Source organism: Quercus robur, chromosome 4 (assembly GCF_932294415.1).
Source record: "Quercus robur chromosome 4, dhQueRobu3.1, whole genome shotgun sequence".
Classification (NCBI taxonomy): Eukaryota; Viridiplantae; Streptophyta; class Magnoliopsida; order Fagales; family Fagaceae; genus Quercus; species Quercus robur.
The window spans coordinates 42,652,043-42,665,235 of record NC_065537.1 but is presented as its reverse complement, the minus strand read 5'-3'; the positions used below and the strand labels follow the sequence as shown (position 1 = coordinate 42,665,235).

The window sequence follows — 13,193 nt, the reverse complement described above, 5'->3', positions numbered from 1 at the left end:
GAAATTTGTATTGCAGCAATCCAACAAATTTCTGCAGAAATTTGTTCGAAAGACAGAAATTTTTATTGCAGCAGAAATTTGCTGCAGAAATCAAACAAATTTCTGCAGAAATTTGCTGCAGAAATTTGTTGGTAGAAATTTGCAAAAAGTTTGGTTCATCAAGTCTGGATAGTGTGCCTTAAGTCAATCTGTCAAAAGATTTGACCACCCTGAATATATTTGCAGTTTTGCACACCTGGCTCTGTGGCTGCCATGGAACATAGCAAAACAAGGCATGCCCAACAGTGGAACCAGAAGGGTCACCTGGCCTTTGTCTATCTATCCCTAATATTGGAGTCTGATGCTATATAAGTTGCAATACCCAAAAAGACAAAACAATATAATAAGATTTATAAACTTTTTGGATATAGCTTGGTCAAAACTCTTTAATTCATAATCTATTCTTTTTGTGGCTTTGGGATTGTTTTTTGTCACATTGGTAACATTTGGAAGCATTGGTACTGTGCCAACATGCCTTGAATTGTCATCATTTACTCTCTTTGACTTTGAAATTATAAAATTTCATATTCACATCTCTTTTTTCCAATTGGTTATTTAACTTTGTATTTTTTATTTTATTAAACTGAAACCAGTATGAACAAAACACATTCCAGCAGCCCCACATTTCATTGATGAATACTAAACAAATGTCAAGCACACACAAATTCCATATCATTCAATGTGGGGAAAGAGTTACAAAGGAGAGAAAGGATCATTATTAATATTTTACCATTGAACAACACAGTTAGAAAACAGGGGTATTCATTTCATTCCAGGAATGGTACAAAAAAAAAAGCCAGCAGGTGTTTCCATGCTAATTGCCTAACCAAAAAATTTACACACTACCAGCCTGCCAGCCCTATGCATTAGCAATTACAGGATATTGAAACTCCCCTATCTATGTAACATGCTAACCAAACATAAACACTTCCACACTACCCAGTTGCTGCCTAATCAAACTTCCACTACTTGTCTAACGACCCATACAATTAAAGACACAAATCCCACATATCACCAATAAGAATGCCAAAGCCACAGTGTAAGACTTCTCTCTCCTTTAGCATCTTGCAACCTCGGCCTCTAGTCTGATAATCCGTTGCCTTTGCTCTGGGATGAGCACCTTACCACGTTCACATATCTCATCATCACGCCATTGGAAGAATTTGCACTTTCGCCCAACCTGAAATGCAAACCAATTTCTTTGTCCATCAAGCTACTTAATGACCAATAAGGACTGTATAATACAATTGCCATGAAATTGAAAGGAAAATATTCTCCACTTGCAACAATTGTCAAGGAAAATAATACAATTGTCAACAAAAGGGGAACATTCCCCAGCTAATTCTATAAACATTACCATACTGATGATAATTCTCCACTTGCACACTGGTTTCCTCTTTATAAGTACAAACATACCACTAACACTGGAAAACTCACAGATATATCAACACAATTCCCCACCATTTTTTACACCACCAAACAGCTTAGTAAAACAAGAAATGAAAAAACCCAAAATTATTCCTTCCAAACCCAGGAAAACGAAATAAATGCAAAACACGAAAACCCCAATGCAAAACACAATTCCTCCCTTTCTCTTAACCCCAATGAAATAAAAATAAAAATAAAGATAAAAACATGAAAACCCCATGATTCAAAATCAATTTTCCTAGATTTTCCCTTGTTTTATCAAAAAATAATAGACATTGGAAAAAAAAAAAACCAAAAACAATGAAGAGGAAGTAAACCCCATCTCACTAAAACAGAGTAACATCAATAACCCACCAACAGTAACAAAGCTTGCAGTACCCAGTAGAAAAAACATGATTAATTAAAAAAAATAATCAAATATTGAAATACCCAGTAGTTTATACAGCCATAAAACCTTCTGCCAGGGTTTTCTGGTGTCCACGAAACCACTAACACTGGTTTTTCACCACAGTAGCACCAAAATGGAGCTCTCTTTCTCAAGCTTGAACTGGATGAAACGCTTGCTTCCATCTGATCAGGGACTTCGAAATGGTTGAAGATCTTGAGATGGTTGATGATGATGGTGGTTTGAGAGAGAAGTGTGATTTGGCTGTTTCGGCAGAGGCAGAGCTTCACTTCACTTCACTTTACTAGGGATTAAGTCTGATTTGGGAGAAAGGTGCGCGCCATGGGTGGGTAAGTACACACGTGTGGGGGCTGGACGTGTCAAGTGCTGTGTGATTATCTCATTACCTGCGCGCCAGTGGAAGGTAAATTGAGGATAAGTGCTTCACATGACACTCACGTGAGTTATTAATCTCATTCCTTCCTTATTTTATTCACCAGTGTGTAAAAAAAATAATATTTTATTCATCCCGTCAGTTTCCCCGTTAATTGGTGACGGAATGAGGCTTTAAGGACTAAAACGGAAAGCTTAAATTGGTTTTAGGGACTAAAAGTGGAAAAAATAAAATGTAGGGACTAAAAGTGCATTTACGCCTATTTTGTAATTAATTATGAGATTTTCTCCATTAGCCTGGGTTAATCTTTCAGATGATTTTTCATAATACTTTAAAGGTATTAATCCTTCTCATATACAATTCATATCAGCACCTGAGTCTATTAAAGTAATTTCTATCAAAGAGAATTCTTTATTAATTACTAAAGTAATTTCTGTATGACATTTTTGGAAAATTACTCTGTCAATTAAACTCAAGAAATTCTGTCTATTGCTATCAATTTTATTAATATCTATAACTTCATTATCTATAGGATGATCAAGGGAGTCTATCATAGGATTAGAAAATACCTTTAAATTTATTATTTTTGCAATATTTTGTTCATTTATGTCTGTGGAATTATCTTCTTTTATTTCTTTAATTTCTTGTTTTACCATTTTTGCTTCTGTCATTAAGTCTTGTAGTGTTACTGGTTTTATATCTATGCCAATTTGTTTCTTTTTTGTCTTTTCTTTCTTGTCTTTTCCTTTTTTAGCTTTTTCACATTCCGTAGCATGGTGTCCATATTTCCTACACTTAATACAAGCAATAGATATATTTATAGAATCTTTCAAATTTAATAAATATTCTTTTTTGTCTTTATGGTTATTTGGTAGATTTTCTATCAATTTCATTATTATGTCTTTTTTTTTTTCCTTTTTCTTTTATTAATTTTAAGTGGGTTGGTTGATTTTAATTCTTCCTTTTTCATTATTTGGTCTATTTCTTTTTGATTAACATTAAATATTTCCATTAATTCATTTATTATGTCTTTCTCAAATTCTAATTTACTTATTTGTTTTACATTTTTATTATGTTTGTCACATTATTTTTTAGTATGCCCATATTCTTTACATTTATGACAAATAATATTTCTAATATGTCTGTCAGGTTTTTCATTATCTGATAACTCAGTAATTTCTAAAACTGTTATGTCCTTTTTTATTTCTTTTATCTCTATAGGTGAATTTAAAATTTCTATCTTTTTAGCTAATTCTACTAAACTATTGTCTCGGGTATAGTCTATAGTTCTTTCAATTGATTTTAGTCTTTCATCAATTTCTTCTTTAGAATTATTACTCTTTTTGGAACTATCTTCTTTGTTAACTACTTTTTCTAGACTATCATTTTCTTTGTTGACTACTTTTACCAAGCCATCATTTTCTTTTTCTTTCTCCTTCCTTATCATGTTTCTTTCTTTGTCTTTCTCTATGTCTCTTTCTATGCTAAACTCTTTATGTAGAGTTTCTTTTGGGTTGTTAGCCATTTCTCTTTCAAAGTCTCTTACTTTTTCAAAGTCTCCTACTAGGATTCTTTTGTATTATTTCTATTACGTCATCTTTCCTATTATTATTTTCTTGGCTTTCTATAGAACTTATTACTACATGACTATAGTCTTTCCTTTCTGTTAGAGTGGTCTCTAGAGTTTTTAAATTATTTCTCCCATCGTCTTTTCTACATGTAATATTTATGAATCTATCAGTGCTTACTAAGCTACTATTTTTTCTATCATGCCAATTATTTGTCACTAAAGATGATCTTTGATGGGGTTCAATGTTTCTTTCTAGTTCTGAATTTAAAGCTTTAATTTTTTTTCATAAAGGTCCAAAAAACTGTTTATTCTATTATCTCTATCATTTTTTCTTTCTATAGTGGTGGATCTTTCAATAGCTTCTAAAAATTCCAATTTTTTTATTAATCCTATCTAAGAAACTATTATTGTGTCTATTTGTCTATCTATTGATTTTATTGACTTTAAGTGGGTTAGTTGATTTTAGTTCTTCCTTTTTCGTTACTTGGTCTATTTCTTTTTGCTTAACATTAAATATTTCCATTAATTAATTTATTATGTCTTTCTCATATTCTAATTTACTTATTCGTTTTACATTTTTATTATGTCTGTCACATTGTTTTTTAGTATGCCCATATTCTTTACATTTATGACAAATAATATTTCTAATATGTCTGTCAGGTTTCTCATTATCTGATAACTTAGTAATCTCTAAAACTGTTATGTCCTTTTTCATTTCTTTAATCTCTATCGGTGAATTTAAAATTTCTATTTTTTTAGCTAATTCTACTAAACTATTGTCTCGGGTATAATCCATAGTTTTTTCAATTGATTTTAGTCTTTCATCAATTTCTTCTTTAAAACTATTACTCTTTTTGGAACTATCATCTTTTTCTTTTTTGTTGACTCCTTTTTCTAGACTATCATTATTACATGTCTCTATGTCTTTTTCTATCTCTAACTCTTTACGTAGAGTTTCTTTTGAATTGGTTAGAGTACTATTACCTTGTTGTCTCTCAATTCTTCTTTCTTTGTCTCCATCAATTGCATTTAGCTTCTTCTTTTGTTTTATAGTACTAGGATTCTTTTGTATTGTTTCTATTATGCCATCTTTCCTATTATTATTTTCTTGGCTTTCTATAGAACTTCTTACTACGTGACTATAGTCTTTCTTTTCTGTCAGAGTGGTCTCTAGAGTTTTTAAATTATTTCACCCGTCATCTTTTCTACATGTAATATTTATGAATCTGTCAGTGCTTACTAAGCTACTATTTTTTCTATCATGCCAATTATCTATCACTAAAGATGATCTTTGATGGGGTTCAAAGTTTCTTTCTTGTATAGAATTTAAAGCTTTGATTTTTTCATAAAGGTCCAAAAAAATGTCTATTCTATTATCTCTATCATTTTTTCTTTCTACAGTGGTGGATCTTTCAATAGCTTCTAAAGATTCCAATTTTTTATTAATCCTATCTAAGAAACTATTATTGTTTCTATCAATCTGTCTATTGATTTTATCCCCTGTGTATGTACTCCAATTATTTGTATTATTACAATTATAATTGTAATTATCCATATCACTGTCAGAGTCAGAATCAATTTCATAATCCATATTATCATTTAACCAACTATTGTCTATATCTCTCATGCTATAACCTTCATCATAATCTATATCATCACAGTATGTGTTTCTAATTAGTGTGTGCCTATCCTAAGTGTGAGCAAGCAAATAGATAACGAGCTGATAAACGTATTTATTCTATTTCTAAGCAATTAATAATTACTGGCGAAACTAGATGGAAACATGAACAATGATAAAATAGATGATAAAGAAGAAAATAGCAAAATAGATATATTCAAAATAAGTTAAAACGGAATATGGAATATGAAAATAGAAACTAGTAAAATCTTACTTGAATAAAAACTTCTGTCTTTTGTTAAAACGTGAAAACAAACTTTTGTCTTTGATACAAGCTTTGAAAATAAAACTGTCTGAAGAGTTACAAGGTTAGAAAGTAAAATCAGTCTTTGAAACTGAAAGGTTACAAGATTCTATCTAAAGGGAAGGGTTACAGGATTACGAGAGAGGAATGATTACAAAAGTCTTTCTAAGGGAGAAAGGGCTATCTTCTTTCTAATACTTAGAACTTAGAACAATTTTGGACCTTTAGTTGAACCTTAAACTTGAGAACTATAACCTTGAGAATTGGAACCTATCTTCTGTCTTTGGAGTTTGTCTCTTTATAGATGGAATGAACCATGGTAAGTCTTCAAAAGTAACCTGAGTTAGTAAAGTTAACTCAAGTTAATCTGTCGGTGGAAGAATATTAATATTGATGAGCAGTAGTCTGTCTGGGAATCTATCAGGTTTCTTTTCACGCATACTAGTAAACAATAGTAACTTATGAACATCTGTCTCTATTTTTCTGGACTGTCTTGGATCTATTTGGAAGCTATCCACGCATGTTGGTGATTAGTGATATGTTGCTGGTGAATAGTGATCTGTTGCAATTGAATAGTGATCTGTTGTAGTTGTCTGTCTGTCTATCAATCTGTATCCGCGTAGTTATCATAATCTAGCAGATCAAAGTTATCTTCATGCTACTCATGCTCATGGAGTACTCCATAATTGCCACATAGAACATAGTATGAAATAGGAAGATAGGTGGGGGCATGATTCTTTGTCATTATTCTGGGATCCTTAGCAATCTTTCTTTTTCCAATAAGCCTCCTTACTGAAGGTCTTGGTCCATATACGGCTATCCTTCTGGTGTAGCCATATAAGTGGAAGTCACTGTCTAATTCTTTCTGTACTTCATAAATCTTTTTGTTCATAAAATTAAACCATTCTTGAGCCAGAGCATGTGGATCTTCAAGTGATAAATAAGTTTCTTCTGTATACTAGTTGTAGTCAGGGCTACTACCAAAATCACTAATGAGAACCAGAATGTGTGCTGGCCAAGCTTCCATATAGTAGCTAGTGTCCCAAGCTGGGAGAGCACTCCAGATAATAAGCATCATATAATTAAGTCCTCCAATTTGTGAGGTTGCTTCTTGGATGACTTTGGGAAATAAACTAATATGAGTTCCAGAAGTTAGGATTAACTTGCTAATAAACCTTGCTTCTAGCATCTCAGATAACCATAAAGGATCACAAATCACTAGATCCTCTGTCTCTGTGTTGATAAGTAATCCCGGATAGGGATGCTGTCCATCATAAACTCTTTCTGTTTCTCCAAAGCTTTCATACCATGTGCCTTTATGGGATAGCCATATGTCGTCTGTCATGCTGTAGAGTCTAATACTTTAAAAAGATACAGCCATCTATCATAAGAACTTTTTATGGCTTTATGAGTTAGTATATTCTGTTGGATTTTAGGGGGTAAGGTTCTAACGGCAAGTCTTGTATTTTGCTGAAAAGCTTGTTCCCATAAGATAGCTTTTTAGAGACTGTGATTCTACCTTTGTGGAGCTTGAATCTCCATCCTCCTTGCCAGGGAGTTGACAACCAAGTGCTTCAATAAATGCATTGGTGATAACAAGATGTAATTCCAAAGCCTTAAGGGTCTTTTGGAATAAGGGTTTCTTTTTTAGGGTGAAGGCTGCTTGGAGATTATTAAGAAGTAATTTAATATGAAAAGGAAGGTCTGTAAATTCTCCGTCCTGAAATATGAGATCAGAGCGGAGCTCTTCTTGCAGAATTTCACTTTTTCCACCACATGAATACATTGCCTCTGCTAGCAATGTATCTTGAAGGGATATTGTCTCTATCGAGATGCCTTCATGCTTATTCGAAATCTTCACTAATGCCTTTCGGATTTCTTTAGGTTGCACCGCTGGTGCCTTGCCCTTTCCTTTCATGTGTGCCTTGGAGGGTCTTTTATCCATAGTAGTCTGCAATTGGGTTTAGGGAAAAGGATTATGTCTCGAAATATTATTTTGAAAGTAAATATTTTCTTGCAAATCTTCTTTCAAAATCATTTTTAAAACTCTTTTGCCAATGTCTTTCTTTGAAATTTCTTTAAAATGTTTTATAAAAAAATCATTTTTAAAATTTAAAGCATATATAATAGAACAAACTTCTGTCTCTACACCTTTGTGCTCTCGCTAAGTAGTGGTATAAGAGTAGTCATGATGAAGTCTGTCAATGCCAGAGTAGTTGGAATTCAAAAACTTTACAAAGTCTACCATGATTCTATCCGTTTTGTATGTATTACTATATATCTCATTATGCTAGAATATGTGAAATAAAGCTTCTCCATAAAGTCTTTCATCAACCCTTATAATGGACTAGGGAAAATCTGTCAAGGACTTATAATTAACTCTATTTGTTAAGTAATTAAATTTGTCTTTGTTCATGAAATTACCACAATTAATGTTTTCTTTAATGATTAGTAAAGGGTTATCTGTCAAGACTTCTTTTATTAAAAGATCTGTTATATGAGTATTTGAGATTATTGTAAAGGGTGTAAGTATGTCATTTATTATAATTTTGCTTGGTACATTTGTTAAATTATCAGTCCATTTATATTGACTAAAAGAGATTATAAGCATAGTTCTTTCTTTTGTATCTTTTCTATTAGAGTCTTTCTCACAAGATGTTTGGACTATATGTTGGTGCCTATGCAAAAAAGCAGTGGGAGAATAAGAACAAATCTCTGTCTCTATATCCTGTTTAAACTTCTCTATGTCATTATCTATCAATTGGCCATCAAGTGATTTTTCTGTCAAATGTCCTTTTGTTCTACAAATTCTTTCTTTATTAATATCTTTTAGGATAGTGACAGTATTAAGGGAACAAATTTCTTTCGGGATTTGGAGTGAGGTGAATCTAAAAACTAGTATATTAATTTTAATTCCTTCATCTGTCATCAAAAGAGGGTAAAGTAAAGCCATAAAGGGATTTCTTAAAATAACTTTAGAAGAGAGGTCTTTAAAAATAGTTTCGAAACATGTGTGAACATTGGCTAATTTATAAACATTAATAATTTATAATTAAGTATCTAAGTTAATCTTTCAGATAATCTTTCATAATATTTTAAAGATATTAATCCTTCTTGTATGCAATTCATGTCAGCTCCAGAATCTATCAAAGCAATTTCTGTTAAAGAAAACTCTTTATTAATTAGTAGAGTGATTTCTGTATGCTATTTTTGAAAAATTACTTTGTCAATTAAACTCAAAAAATTATGTCTATTGTGAGCATCGTTTTCTAATAAAGGGGGGTCTATCATGGGTTTAAACAATTCTTTCAAATTTATTGTTTTTGCAATATTTTATTCATCTATGTCTGTGGAATTATCTTCTTTAATTTATTTAATTTCTTGTTTTACCATTTTTGCTTCTGTCATTAAGTCTTGTAGAGTTAATTTATTTTGTCTTTTCTTTCTTAGCTTTTTCTCTTTTTCCATATTCCGTAACATGATGTCCATATTTCCTACACTTAAAAACAAACAATAGGTATGTCTATAGAATCTTTCAATTTTAGTAAATAGTCTTTTTTTGTCTTTTAAATGATTAGGTAGATTATTTTTCAATTTTATTATTATGTCTTTTTGTTTCCTTTTTCTTTTATTGATTTTAAGTGGGTTGGTTGATTTTAGTTCTTCCTTTTTTGTTACTTGGTCTATCTCTTTCTGTTTAACGTCAAACATTTCCATTAATTCATTTATTACATCTTTCTCAAACTCTAAATTACTGATTTGTTTAAAAATTTTATTATGTCTATCACATTGTTTCTTAGTATGTCCATATTGTTTACATTTATGATAAATAGTATTTCCAGTGTGTTTATCATTTTTCTCATTATCTGATGTCTTAGTAGTATTTAAAACGGTTATGTCTCTTTTTCTGTCTATATCTAAAAGTGAATTTAAAATTTATATCTTTTTAGTTAATTATTATCTGCATTTATAATAATAATAATAATAATAATAATAATAATAAAAAGAAAGAATGTACACCTTCATTGTCATGGGATTTAGGCATTCAAATATTGGAGCAAGCTTCACTCCAAAAAGGATATATAAAATTATATATATTGGTAGAGTTCCATTTGATATAGAATTTATTTAAATCCTATTGAAATTAAGATATCTAGTCAATGTGTTTGTTTCTATCCCATAAAAAGTAGAATTAAAAAAAGGTCATATGAATAGAATTTAAAAAAAAAAAAAAAAATTGATATCAACATAACGTAAAATATAGGGGAAAAAAAAAAAGAACATGAATGGGTTACTAAGAAATATAAGATAGATTAAAATTTTTTTTTTTTAAAGGATGTATAAATTGGTAGAGTCCCGTTTGATGTTAAATTTAAATCCTATGAAGCAACAGTGGCGTAGCTATTAAAGGATGAAGGGGGCTCCCCCCCCCCCCCCCCCCCACCCCCCAAAATTTTTGAAAAAAATTTATAAAAAAAAGGATTTTTTTTTTTGAAAATATCTTAAATAATTTGAAAATTTTTAAATAACCTTATCATTTTGGCCCCTTATACCTGATGCCCATTGCTTTTAACTCTTTGACTTTTTCCAAGTACTATTTATTTTGTTTTGATTTTGTTGCTTTACTTTTCTTTGCTTTCTTTTATATATTCTTTATAATATATTATTTATTATTATAATAATCAGTATATTATATACAATATATACTACTATATTAAATTGTATTTAGTTGTTGTTTATTATATATATATTTTTTATGCATTGACATTTGAATGATTGTTTGTCTTTTATTTAGCATTCTTTGAACTATTAGTATTTTTTTAGTATATTTTTTTTAAATCTCAGTCATTTTATTTAATGAGTGATAATTTAATTTGATAAATCTAGGTGCATGGGCAAGTTTAGGACTATTGACTCATTCTTCAAAAAACATGAAGACAGTAATTCATAAAATAGTACACTTTTGGGTTCTAATGTTGAAGTGTCACCTTTTAATGAGCGTCCTTCCAAATCTCTAAGGATTGATCCCGAAAAAATCCTTCCAGACCGTTAGTGGTGGAAGCGGAACTTGAAGAAATTCATTTAAAATTTTCACCACTTAATTCCAATGAAGTTGATGTTAGAATTTTAAAACGAGATCCAGGAGAACACATTGAAATGTGTAACTATCTAGCCAATATACATAATGAAGTTAGACATGCTTATTTAAAAGCTAAACCATATCAAATCCGTCTTTCAAACTATCCATTTTCTAGAGAAAAGCATCCTCATCACTTTCAAGCTTCTTGGTTCACTCAATTTTCTTCTTGGCTGGAGTATTCTCCTACTAAAGATGTTGCATATTGTCTGCCATGCTATCTCTTTACCATGGAAAGAAGTAGACGCCCTGGCTGTGATGCTTTTACTTTCATAGGATTTAGAAATTGGAAAAAAGTCAATAATGGAAAGAATTGTGCCTTTTTGAATCATGTTGGGGGGATCCTTGCTCACCCCACAATATTGCTTTGAAATATTGTGATGATCTATTGAATGAATCAATGCATATGGATAAAATGATGAATGTGCAGAGTTCTGAACAAATTCTAAATAATCGACTGCAAGTGAAAACTTCTATCGATACTGTTCGATGGCTTACCTTTCAAGGGTGTCCTTTTGGAGGTTATGATGAAACCCCTAAATCAAAAAAGCGGGGAAATTTCCTTAAGATGATTAGAATTTTGGCATCTTATAGTGATAAGGTTGAACAAGTTGTTTTCGAAAATGCTCCTAAATCTGCTAAGTACACTTCGCCTATAATTCAGAAGGAGATTCTACATGTTATTGCAAGTAAAGTGCAGAGTAAGATTTGTGAGGACATTGGGGATTCCAAATTTTGTATTATTGTTGATGAGTCATGTGATGAGTCAAAGAGAGAGCAAACGGCTTTTGTTTTGGGATTTGCTGACAATGAGGGCTTTACACAAGCTTTTTTGATCTTTCTCATGTTAAAGACACTGCTGCATTGACTTTGAAGAATGAAACATATGCTATTCTTTCTCGTCACTATCTTGACATTCAAAATATTCATGGACAAGGATATGACGGTGCTAGCAACATGTGTGGTGAATGGAAAGGATTGCAAGCCTTAGTTCTTAATGATTGTCCTTATGCATACTATGTGCATTGCTTTGCTCATCGGTTACAATTAGCATTAGTTGCTGCATCAAGAGAGGTAATCCTTATCCATGAATTCTTCTTGAATTTAAATTTCATTATCACTACAATTGGTTCTTCAATGTAATGATGAACTAAGAGTTGCTCAAGCTACAAAAATTGCCAAAATGCTAGCTATTGGTGAACTTGAAACGGGAACAGGAGCAAACCAAATTGGGACTCTAAAACGGGCTGGTGATTCTTGTTGGGGGTCTCATTTTAATTATATTTGTAGCCTAATGAGGATGTTTGCTCCAACTTGTTTGGTGCTTGAAAATATAAAGGAAGACGGGTCCACCTACTTGCAACATGGATATGCAAATGTAACTCATAAAATGATTAATTCATTTGAGTCTATATTTAGTTTACATTTAATGAAGGAAATCATGGGTATTATTGATGTTGTTTGTCAAGCTTTGCATCAGAAATCTCTAGACATCTCAAATGCCCAAAATTTAGTTTCAGCAACAAAGACATTCATCCAAAATTTAAAAGTAGATGGTTGGGATAATTTTTTTGAGAATGTCATAGGATTCTCCAAAATATTTGGAATTGATATTCTAGATCTAAGTACTTGATTTGCTAAAGGTAGAGGTCGTAAGAAAAGGGATCATGTTACAGTGGAACATCATTACCATTTTGATATATTTAACGCTACAATAGATGTTCAATTGCAAGAGCTTGACAATAGGTTTGGTGAACAACCAATAGAACTCTTGAAACTTTGCTCAGCTTTGGATCCAAAGGATGCTTACAAATCCTTTAATGTGGATGACATATGTCGTCTTGTTGAGAAATATTATCCTCTTGATTTTTTTGAGCGTGATAGGATTGGTTTGAAAATTCAATTGAGGCTATTTGAGCATGATGTGCAAAATCATTCCAAGTTTCAGAATTTGTCATCTATAGCAGAATTATGTCGAAGGTTAGTAGAGACAAAAAAGTCACAGGTATATCCTCTTATTGATTGATTGTTTCACCTTGTTTTGACTCTTTCAATGTCCATAACAACTAGTGAGTGAGCCTTTTCAGCTATGAAAATTGCTAAAACAAGACTACGCAACAAAATGGAGGACGAGTTTCTCTCAGATAACTTAGCTAGCTACATTGAAAGGGAAATTGCTGAGAACCTCACTACTGACTCAATACTTGATGACTTTAGATTTCTTAAAGAGTGTAGGTTACAGTTTTGAAAAAAGATGTTTAACTTTTATGTTATTGTACATTTTGCGACTTTGCCTATTTTATAGTTGATTAAAGATA

The 13,193-nt window shown here is 31.5% G+C and overlaps 1 protein-coding gene across 1 annotated transcript; it reads left to right on the top strand.

The window, feature by feature from the left end:
• Positions 1–11,275: 11,275 nt before the first annotated feature.
• On the top strand, positions 11,276–12,901 carry LOC126721911 (uncharacterized). Its single transcript, XM_050424992.1, has 4 exons — positions 11,276–11,612; positions 11,729–11,949; positions 12,311–12,431; positions 12,519–12,901. Exons 1-4 carry the CDS (start codon positions 11,276–11,278, stop codon positions 12,899–12,901), a joined length of 1,062 nt encoding a protein of 353 aa, XP_050280949.1.
• Positions 12,902–13,193: the final 292 nt, after the last annotated feature.

Bases quoted from the DNA above. Each gene is read 5' to 3' on its own strand.
- LOC126721911 (XM_050424992.1), top strand. From the start codon at position 11,276: ATGCATATGGATAAAATGATGAATGTGCAGAGTTCTGAACAAATTCTA. The intron at 11,950-12,310 runs GTAATCCTTATC...CATTTAATGAAG, and splicing joins TAGTTGCTGCATCAAGAGAG to GAAATCATGGGTATTATTGA. The intron at 12,432-12,518 runs GTTGGGATAATT...GATTTGCTAAAG, and splicing joins CCAAAATTTAAAAGTAGATG to GTAGAGGTCGTAAGAAAAGG.